Source organism: Myiozetetes cayanensis, unplaced genomic scaffold (genome assembly GCF_022539395.1).
Source record: "Myiozetetes cayanensis isolate MyiCay16 unplaced genomic scaffold, myiCay2020 scf611, whole genome shotgun sequence".
Taxonomy (NCBI): domain Eukaryota; kingdom Metazoa; phylum Chordata; class Aves; order Passeriformes; family Tyrannidae; genus Myiozetetes; species Myiozetetes cayanensis.
Genome location: NW_026087867.1, coordinates 1 through 11,121, shown reverse-complemented (window position 1 = coordinate 11,121; position 11,121 = coordinate 1). Strand labels below are relative to the sequence as shown.

Genomic DNA, 11,121 nt, shown 5'->3' with positions numbered 1-11,121 from the left:
GAGGAGCTAAAAAGGTGGGTGGGCGTGTCCTGGGGGTGATTGACAGGTGGGGATGAGCAGGTGTGATTGACAGGTGGAAATGGGCGTGTCCTGGGGGTGATTGACAGGTGGGGATGGGCGTGTCCTGTGGTGATTGACAGGTGGGGATGGGCGAGGATTATTGACAGGTATAAATGGGCGTGTCCTAGGGTGATTGACAGGTGGGGATGGGCATGTCCTGGGGATGATTGACAGGTGGAGATGGGCGTGTCCTGGGGTGATTGACAGGTGGAGATGGGCGTGTCCTGGGGTGATTGACAGGTGGGGATGGGCGGGAATGATTGACAGGTGGTTGTGGGCGTGTCCTGGGGTGATTGACAGGTGGGCATGGGCGGGGATGATTGACAGGTGGTTGTGGGCGTGTCCTGGGGTGATTGACAGGTGGGGATGGGCGTGTCCTGGGGATGATTGACAGGTGGGAATGGCCGTGTCCTGGGGTGATTGACAGGTGGGAATGGGCATGTCCTGGTGATGATTGACAGGTGGGGATGGATGATTGACAGGTGGGAATGGGCGGGGATGATTGACAGGCAGGTGGGGGTGTGGTCTCTATGTGGGCGTGTCTTGGGGTGATTGACAGGTGGGTGTGGGTTGGGGGGCGTGGTCTCTGTGTGGGCCTGTCCCAGAGTGATTGACAGGTGAGAATGGGCGTGTCCTGGGGGTGATTGACAGGTGGGGATGGGCGTGTCCTGGGGGTGATTGACAGGTGGGTGTGGATTGGGGGTGTGGTCTCCATGTGGGCGTGTCCTGGGGTGATTGACAGGTGGGAATGGGCGTGTCCTGGACTGATTGACAGGTGGGTGTGGGTTGTGGGGGGCGTGGTCTCCATGTGGGCGTGTCCTGGGATGATTGACAGGTGGGAATGGGCGTGTCCTGTGGGTGATTGACAGGTGGGAATGGGCAGGGATGATTGACAGGTGAGAGTGGGCGTGTCTCAGGGGTTGATTGACAGGTGGGTGTGGGTTGTGGGGGCGTGGTCTCCGTGTGGGCGTGTCCTGGGGGTGATTGATTGACAGGTGGGAATGGGCAGGGATGATTGACAGGCAGGTTTGGGGCGTGGTCTCCATGTGGGCGTGTCCTGGGGATGATTGACAGCCCCCTGGCCCCTCCCCCTCCCCAGGGAGGAGTTCAACATCGGGGTCCTGCACGCCTTCGTCGACCTGCACGAGTTCACCGACCTCAACCTGGTGCAGGCGCTCAGGTGGGCACGGGGGGGCACCTGGGGGGGTTTGGGGGTCCCAGGTGGGGTTTAGGGGGCCCAGGTGGGGTTGGGGGTCCCAAGTGGGGTTTGGGGGTCCTAGGTGGGGTTTGGGGGTCCAAGGTGACATTTGAGGGATCCCAGGGGGTTTGGGGCCCAGGTGGGATTTGGGGGATCCCAGGGGGATTTGGGGGTCCCAGGGCAGGTTTGGGGGCCCAGGTGGGGGTTGGGGGTCCCAGGTGGGGTTTGGGGGTCCTAGGTGGGGTTTGGGGGCCCAGGTGGGGTTTGGGGGGGCCCAGGTGGGGTTTGGGGGTTCCCAGATATAATTTGGGGGTTCCCAGGTGGATTTTGGGGATTCCCAGGTGTGAATTTGGGGGTTCCCAGGTGGATTTGGGGGTTCCCAGGTGTGATTTTGGGGTGTTTCTCCCCCCCCAGGCAGTTCCTGTGGAGTTTTTGGCTGCCAGGGGAGGGCTCAGCTGTAATTTGGGGTATCTCAGGTGGATTTTGGGGGTTCCCAGGTAGATTTTGGGGCTCTCAGGTGTAATTTGGGGGTTCCCAGGTGGATTTTGGGGGTTCCCAGGTGTGATTTTGGGCTGTCTCTCCCCCAGGCAGTTCCTGTGGAGTTTTCGGCTGCCGGGCGAGGCTCAGAAGATCGACCGGATGATGGAGGCGTTCGCTCAGCGCTACTGCCTCTGCAACCCCGGCGTCTTCACCTGCACAGGTGGGCGGGGACACGCCTGGCACACCCCTGACACACCTGGGCACACCTGGGCACACCCCTGACACAGCTGGGCACACCTGGGCACACCCCTGACACAGCTGGACACACCCTGACACACCTGGGCACACCCCTGACACAGCTGGTCACGTCCCTGGCACACCTGGACATACCTGGGCACACCTGGGCATACCCTGACACAGCTGGGCACGCCCTGACACACCTGGGCACACCTGGGCACACCTGGGCACACACCTGACACACCTGGGCATACCTGGGCACACCCCTGACACACCTGGGCATGCCCCTGACACACCTGGGCACACCTGGGCACACCCCTGACACAGCTGGGCACGTCCCTGGCACACCTGGACACACCCCTGACACACCTGGGCACACCTGGGCACACCCCTGACACACCTGGGCACGCCCCTGACACACCTGGGCACACCCAGGTCACAACTAGGCACACCTGGGCATGCCTCTGGCACACCTGGGCACACCTGGGCACACCTGGGCACGCCCCTGACACAGCTGGGCACGCCCCTGACACACCTGGGCACACCTGGGTACACCCCTGACACAGCTGAGCACGCCTGGGTCACACCTGGGCACACTCAGGACACACCTGGGCACGCCCCTGACACAGCTGGGCACGCCCCTGGCACACCTGGGTACGCCCCTGGCACACCTGGGCACACCCCTGACACAGCTGGGCACACCCTTGATATATCTGGGCATACCTCTGGCACACCTGGGCATGCCCAGGTCACAACTAGGCACACCTGGGCACGCCCCTGACACACCTGGACATACCTGGGCACACCTCTGGCACACCTGGGCACACCCCTGGCACACTTGGACATACCTGGGCACGCCCCTGACACACCTGGACACAGCTGGACACAACCAGGTCACACCCGGACACACCCCCAGCACTCTCTGACACAGCTGGACCCACCTGGACATGCCCTGGCACACCTGAAAATGGTCAGGTCACACCTGGGTACAGCTGGCTGTGCCCCTGACACACCCAGGTCACACCTGGACGCACCCAGCTCACACCAGGTCACATCTGGGCACAGCTGGGCACACCTGGGCACACCTGGGCACACCTGGGCACACCTGGACCCCAAGGGGATTTTTGGCCCCCCCATCCCCGTGCTACCTGCTGTCCTTTGGGGTCCCCCCATTCTCATCTCCCCCATCCCTGGGGGTCCCCCTTTGGATTTGGGGTCCCCCCGATCTTGGGGACCCCTCCCCTAATTTGGGGTCCCCCCAGACTGATTTTTGGCCCCCCCATCCCCGTGCTACGTCCTGTCCTTTGGGATCCCCCCATTCTCATCTCCCCATCCTGGGGTCCCCTTGGGATTTGGGGTCCCCCTATTTTGGGGACTCCCATGATTTTGGGGACCCCTCCCATGATTTTGGGGCCCCCCCAGACCGATTTTCCCCCCCCCAGACACGTGCTACGTGTTGTCCTTCGGAGTCCCCCCATTCTCATCTCCCCCCATCCCTTGGAGTCTCCCCCATCCCTGGGGGTCCCCCTTTGGATTTGGGGTCCCCCCGATTTTTGGGGACCCCCCCCATGATTTTGGGGTCCCCCCAGACCGATTTTTGCCACCCCAGACCGATTTTTGACTCCCCCATCCCCGTGCTACGTGCTGTCCTTTGGGGTCCTCCCATTCTCATCTCCCCCCTTCCCTTGGAGTCTCCCCCATCCCTGGGGGTCCCCCTTTGGATTTGGGGTCCCCCCGATCTTGGGGACCCCTCCCCTAATTTGGGGCCCCCCCCGACCGATTTTTGGCCCCCCCATCCCCGTGCTATGTCCTGTCCTTCGGGGTCCCCCCATTCTCATCTCCCCCTTTGGATCTGGGGGTCCCCCTTTGGATTTGGGGTCCCCCCTTTGGATTTGGGGTCCCCCCGATTTTTGGGGACCCCCCCCGATTTTTGGGGACCCTCTCCCCTAATTTGAGGCCCCCCCAGGCTGGTTTTTGGCCCCATCCCCGTGCTACCTGCTGTGCTTTGGGGTCCCCCATTCTCATCTCCCCTCCTGTCTTGGAACCTCCCGCATCCCTGGGGGTCCCCTTTTGGATTTGGGGTCCCCCCGATTTTTGGGGACCCCCCCTGTGATTTTGGGGACCCCCCCCATGATTTTGGGCCCCCAAAGGTGATTTTTGTCCCCCCATCCCCATGCTATGTCCTGTGCTTTGGGGTCCCCCCATTCTCATCTCCCCCCTTCCCTTGGAGTCTCTCCCATCCCTGAGGGTCCGCCTTTGGATTTGGGGTCCCCCTGATTTTGGGGACCCCCATGATTTTGGGGACCCCCATGATTTTGGGGCCCCCTGACTGATTTTTCCCCCCCCATCCCCATTTTAGGTCCTGTCCTTCGGGATACCCCATTCTCATCTCCCCCATCCCTGGGGGTCCCCCTTTGGATTTGGGGTCCCCCCGAGTTTTGGGGACCCCCCCCATGATTTTGGGGTCCCCCCAGACCGATTTTTGCCACCCCAGACCGATTTTGCCCCCCCATCCCCGTGCTACGTCCTGTCCTTTGGGGTCCCCCATTGTCATCTCCCCTTCCTTGGAGTCTCCCATCCCTGGGGTCCTCTTTGGATTTGGGGTCCCCTGATTTTGGGGACCTCCATGATTTTGGGGCCCCCAGACCGATTTTCCCCCCAGACACGTGCTACGTGCTGTCCTTCGCTGTGATCATGCTCAACACCAGCCTGCACAACCCCAACGTGCGGGACAAGCCCTCGGCCGAGCGCTTCGTGGCCATGAACCGCGGCATCAACGACGGGGGGGACCTGCCCGAGGAGCTCCTCAGGGTGGGCGGGGCCTAACAGGGCGTGGCACCAAGGGGTGAGGTCGTGGGGTGGGTTTGGGGTGGATTTGGGTGGATTTGGGCCGAAGGCCGTGGCCATGAACCGCGGCATCAACGACGAGGCGACCTCCCCGAGGAGCTCCTCAGGGTGGGTGGGGCTCTAAATGGGCGGGGCTTAACTGGGTGGGGTTGTTGGGGGTGGGGCTTGATGATTTGGGTGGGTTTGGGGTGGGTTTGGGTGGGTTTGGGGTGGGTTTGGGTGGGTTTGGGTCGAGCGCTCGTGGCCATGAACCGCGGCATCAACGACGGGGCGACCTCCCGAGGAGCTCTCAGGGTGGGCGGGGCCCAACAGGGCGTGACTTAGCTGGGTGATGTCATCAGGGTGGGGTTGGGGTGAATTTGGGTGGGTTTGGGCCGAGCGCTTCGTGGCCATGAACCGCGGCATCAACGACGGGGGGGACCTCCCCGAGGAGCTCCTCAGGGTGGGCGGGGCCTAACAGGGCGTGGCTTAGCTGGGTGATGTCATCAGGGTGGGTTTGGGGTGGATTTGGGGGTGTTTGGGTGAATTTGGGTGGGTTTGGGTCGAGCGCCTCGTGGCCATGAACCGCGGCATCAACGACGGGGGACCTCCCGAGGAGCTCCTCAGGGTGGGTGGGGCCTCAAATGGGTGGGGGCTTAACTGGGTGGGGTCGTTGGGGTGGAGTCTGAGAGATTGGGGTGGGTTTGGGTGAATTTGGGTGGGTTTGGGTGAATTTGGGTGGGTTTGGGTTGAACACTTCGTGGCCATGAACTGCGGCATCAACGACGGGCGACCTCCCGAGGAGCTCCTCAGGGTGGGTGGGGCCTAACAGGGCGTGGCTTAGCTGGGTGATGTCATCAGGGTGGGGTTTGGGTGGGTTTGGGTGGATTTGGGTGGGTTTGGGGTTTGAAAATCAGAAGCGGCATGAACGATAAGGGGAGCTCTCGAGGAGCTCCTCAGGGTGGAGTGGGCCTAACAGGGCGTGGCTTAGCTGGGTGATGTCATCAGGGTGGGTTTGGGGTGGATTTGGGGTGTTTGGGGTGGATTTGGGTGGGTTTGGGGTGGGTTTGGGTGGGTTTGGGCCGAGCGCCGTGGCCATGAACCACGGCATCAGCGACGAGGGCGACCTCCCGAGGAGCTCCTCAGGGTGGGCGGGGCCTAACAGGGCGTGGCTTAGCTGGGTGATGTCATCAGGGTGGGTTTGGGGTGAATTTGGGTGGGTTGGGGTGGGTGGGGTTTGAAAATCAGAAGCGGCATGAACGACAAGGGGAGCTGCCCCAGGAGCTCCTCAGGTGGGTGGGGCTCTAAATGGGCAGGGCTTAACTGGGTGGGGCTCGTTGGGGTGGGGTCTGAGAGGTTGGGGTGGGTTTGGGGTGGGTGGGGTGAAAATCAGGAGGGGCATCAACGACAAGGGGAGCTGCTCGAGAGCCTCAGGTGGGCGTGGCTTTAAAATGGGCGGGGCTTAACTGGGTGGGGTCGTTGGGGTGGAGTCTGAGAGTTTGGGGTGGGTTTGGGTGGGCTTGGGTGAATTTGGGTGGATTTGGGGTGGGTGGGAGGTGAAAATCAGAAGCGGCATCAACGACAAGGGGAGCTGCCCAGGAGCTCTTCAGGTGGGCGTGGCTTCAAAATAGGCGGGGCTTAACTGGGTGTGGCTGCTGGGGCGGGGCTTGATATATTTGGGTGGGCTTGGGGTGGTTTGGGTGGGTTTGGGTGGGTTTGGGGTGGGTGGGGGTGAAAATCAGGAGGGGCATCAACGACAAGGGGAGCTGCCCCAGGAGCTCTCAGGGTAGGCGGGGGCCTCAAATGGGCGGGGCTTAACTGGGTGGGGCCGCTGGGTGGAGTCTGGTAGAGGTTTGGGTGGGTTTGGGGTGGGTTTGGGGTGGATTTGGGTGGGTTTGGGGTGGGTTTGAGGTGAAAATCAGGAGGGCATCATCGACAAGGGGGAGCTGCCCCAGGAGCTCTTCAGGGTGGGCGTGGCTTTAAAATGGGCGTGGCTAACTGGGTGTGGCCCATGGGGCGTGGCTTAGGTGGGGTGGGGTTGGGGTGTGGGGGAGGGTTTGGGGGAGTTGATTTTGGGGGCTCGTGGGGGTGACGGGAGGGAGGGGCTTCAAATGGGCGTGGCTGAATTGGGTGGGGCACAGGGTGGAGCCTAAAGGGGCGGGGCTCTGGGGAGGGGGCGTGGCTTGTGTGGTGTGGTCAAGGAGGGGCCTGAAGGGATGGGGTGGGGCTCTGAGGAGGGCGTGGCTTGTGTGGGTGTGGTCAAAGGGCGGGCCTGAAGGGGTGGGGTGGGGCTCTGAGGAGGGGGCGTGGCCTGTGTGGGCGTGGCCAAGGGGCGGAGCTTAAGAGGGTGTGGTCAAAGGGGTGGAGCCTGAAGGGGTGGGGCCTGAAGGTGGGGTTGGATTTGGGTCTGGGGGGTTGGGGGTCGGGAATGGGGGCGGGGCTAAAGGGCGGGGTTGGCTTGGGGGTGGGTGGGCAACAGGGCGTGTCCGTGGAGGGGGCGTGGCCTGTGGGTGGGCGTGTCCAGCGGTGACCCCGCCCCCATCAGAACCTCTACGAGAGCATCCGCTCGGAGCCCTTCAAGATCCCCGAGGACGACGGCAACGACCTCACCCACACCTTCTTCAACCCCGACAGGGAGGGCTGGCTGCTCAAACTGGGTACACTGGGAACACTGGGAGGGACTGGGACACACCCACAGCCAGCCACGCCCACCCAAAATCCACCCAACCCCACCCAAATTCACCCAAACCATCCCCAACCCAACCAAACCCAACCAAACCAACACAAATCCATTCATACCCAACCCCCCACACCTTCTTCAACCCCGACAGGGAGGGCTGGCTGCTCAAACTGGGTACACTGGGAACACTGGGAGGGACTGGGACACACCCACAGCCAGCCACGCCCACCTAAACCCCGCCCAACCCCACCCAAATTCACCCAAACTCACCCAAATTCACCCCAAATCAACCCCAACCCAACCCCCCACACCTTCTTCAACCCCGACAGGGAGGGCTGGCTGCTCAAACTGGGTACACTGGGAACACTGGGAGGGGCTGGGACACACCTGGGGACAGCCACACCCACCCAAACCCCGCCCAAACCCACCCAAACCAACCCAAACCAACCCAAATTCACCCCAAATCAACCCAAACCAACCCAAACCCAACCCCCACACCTTCTTCAACCCCGACAGGGAGGGCTGGCTGCTCAAACTGGGTACACTGGGAACACTGGGAGGGGCTGGGACACACCCACCCCACTGACACCCCCCAAAACCCCACCCAAATTCACCCAAATCCACCCAAAGCAAACCCCAGTCCCTCCCAGTCACACCAGTAACCTCCCAGTGCCCCCCAAGTCCCCCCAGTCCCTCCCAGTCCCTCCCAGTTCCTCCCAGTTTACTGTGGCCGTGAATGACTTTTGTTCTCTCTCTCCCTCCTCCTTTTTTTCCCCCAAAATCCCCTCAAAATCCTCCCCAAAATCTCCCCAAATTCTCCCAAAATCCCCTCAAAATCCTCCCCCCAAAATCCCCCCTAAAATCCTCCCCAAATTCTCCCAAAATCCCCTCAAAATCCTCCCCAAAATCCTCCCCAAATTCTCCCAAAATCCCCTCAAAATCCTCCCCAAAATCCTCCCCAAATTCTCCCAAAATCCCCTCAAAATCCTCCCCAAAATCCTCCCCAAATTCTCCCAAAGATGCCCTCAAGATCCTCCCAAAATCCTCCCAAATTCTCCCAAAATCCCCTCAAAATCCTCCCCCAAAATCCTCCCCAAATTCTCCCAAAATCCCCTCAAAATCCTCCCAAGATCCTCCCCAAAATCTCCCCAAGATCCTCCCCAAAATTCCTCAAATCCTCCCCCTAAAATCCCCCAAAATCTCCCAAATTCTCCCAAAATCCTCCCCAAATCCCCCCCAAAATTCCCCAAATCCTCCCCAAATCCCCTAAAATCCCCAAAATCCCCCGGTGACATCATCGGGACCCCCAGGAGGTGAGTACTGGGATGGGGGGAGGTAGCACTTGGGACCCCCAAATTTCCCAAACCCCTCTTGGGACCCCCAAATTGTCCAAGACCCCCCCCAAATTCCTCAAGACCCCTCCCAAACCCCCCCTAGACCCCCCCAAACCCCTCCTGGGCCCTCCCAAAACCCCTCTGGGACCCCAAAATCTCTCCCAAACCCCTCCAAGACCCCCAAAACCCCTCCCAGACCCCCAAATTGTCCAAGACCCCCCAAACCCCTCCAAGACCCCTCCAAATTCTCCAAGACCCCCAAATTCTCCAAGACCCCCTCAAAACTCCCCTGGGCCCCCAACCCCTTCCTGGGACCCCTAAAACCCTCCTGGGACTCCCAAATTCTCCAAGACCCCAAAACCTCCCCCAGTTTCCCTGGGACCCCTAAACCCCTCCCTGGGACCCCCAAACCCCTCCAAGACCCCCCAAATTGCCCAAGACCCCCCAAATTCTCCAAAACCCCCAAAGTCCCCTCTGGGACCCCCAAAATCTCTCCCCAAAACCCTCCCAGAGCCCCCAAATTCTCCAAGACCCCCAAAATTCTCCAAGACCCCCCCAAACCCCTCCTGGGCCCCCCAAAACCCCCTCTGGGACCCCAAAATCTCTCCCAAACCCTCCAAGACCCCCAAATTGTCCAAGACCCCCCAAATTATCCAAGACCCCCAAATTGTCCAAGACCCCCAAAACCTCCCCTGGGACCCCTAAACCCCTCCTGGGACCCCCAAATTTTCCAAGACCCCCAAATTGTCCAAGACCCCCAAATTGTCCAAGACCCCCAAATTGCCCAAGACCCCTCCAACCCCCTGGGCCCCCAAATTGTCCAAGACCCCCAAAGTCCCCCTGGGACCCCAAAATCTCTCCCAAAACCCCTCCCAGACCCCCAAATTGTCCAAGACCCCCAACCCCCAGGCCCCCAAAATTCTCCAAGACCCCCAAATTGTCCAAGACTGCCCCTAAATTCTCCCAGACCCCCCAAACCCTCCCAGAGCCCCCAAATTGTCCAAGACCCCCAGGCCCCCAAAACCCCCTCTGGGACCCCAAAATCTCTCCCAAACCTCCCCCAAAGCCCTCCCAGACCCTCCAAACTGTCCAAGACCCCCAAACCCTCCTGGACCCCCAAAAACCCCTCTGGGACCCCAAAATCTCTCCCAAACCCCTCCAAGACCCCCAAAACCCCTCCCAGAGCCCCCAAATTGCCCAAGACCCCCAAATTATCCAAGACCCCCAAATTGTCCAAGACCCCCAAAACCTCCCTGGGACCCCCAAAACCTCCCCCAGTTTCCCCTGGGACCCCTAAACCTCCTGGGACCCCCAAATTTTCCAAGACCCCCAAATTGTCCAAGACCCCCAAATTGTCCAAGACCCCCAAATTGTCCAGACCCCCAAATTGTCCAAGACCCCCAAATTGCCCAAGACCCCCAACCCCCTGGGCCCCCAAATTGTCCAAGACCCCCAAAGTCCCCTCTGGGACCCCAAAATCTCTCCCCAAAACCCCTCTCAGACCCCCAAATTGTCCAAGACCCCCCAAATTGTCCAATACTCCCCAAATCCCTCCTGGGCCCCCCCAAAACCCTCCAAGACCCCCCCAAATTGTCCAAGACCCCCAAAATTCTCCAAGACCCCAGGCCCCCAATGTCCCCCAGGCGGGGCGGGTGAAGACGTTGGAAGCGCCGCTGGTTCATCCTCACCGACAACTGCCTCTACTACTTGAGTACACCACGGTGAGAACCCCTGGGACCCCCGGGACCCCCACAACCCCCCAGGGTTGGGACCCCCAGCCCCCAAAATCCCGTAGGACCCCCAAATTTCCCCAAATTCCCCCTTTCCTCAGGAGGACTCCCCACCCTGCTCGGATTTGGGACCCCCAGGATGTGCTGAGACCCCCAGAGACCCCCAAACTCCACTGGGACCCCTGATCCCTGAGTTTAGGACCCAGCCCCCAAAATCCCACGGGACCCCCAAAATTCCCCAAATTCCTCCCCATTCCCACAGCCCGGGGGTCGTGGATCCTTCCCAGTTCTCTTTGGGACCCCCCAAAAACCTGCTGAGACCCCCAGGACCCCAGGACCCCCAAACTCCCCTGACCCCCTCAGGGGTTGGGACCCCCAAAATCCGTGGGACCCCAAAATTCCCCCTCCCCCTTGCCTGGTGTCTCTCTCTCCCCCTCTGCTTGGATTTGGGACCCCCAGGATGTGCTGAGACCCCCAGAGAACCCCCAGGACCCCCACAGCCCCCGAGGTGGGACCCCCAGCCCCCAAAATTCTGTGGGACCCCAAATTCCCCCAATTCCACGGCCGGGGTGTCGT

The 11,121-nt window shown here is 61.1% G+C and overlaps 1 protein-coding gene across 1 annotated transcript; it reads left to right on the top strand.

Moving 5' to 3' along the window:
- Positions 1-1,138: 1,138 nt before the first annotated feature.
- LOC126651444 (uncharacterized) lies at positions 1,139-8,099 on the top strand. Its single transcript, XM_050337333.1, has 5 exons — positions 1,139-1,240; positions 1,846-1,958; positions 4,638-4,786; positions 7,347-7,868; positions 8,056-8,099. The coding sequence occupies exons 2-5, from the start codon at positions 1,898-1,900 to the stop codon at positions 8,065-8,067; spliced, it is 744 nt and encodes a 247-aa protein (XP_050193290.1). The 5' UTR covers positions 1,139-1,240; positions 1,846-1,897; the 3' UTR covers positions 8,068-8,099.
- Positions 8,100-11,121: the final 3,022 nt, after the last annotated feature.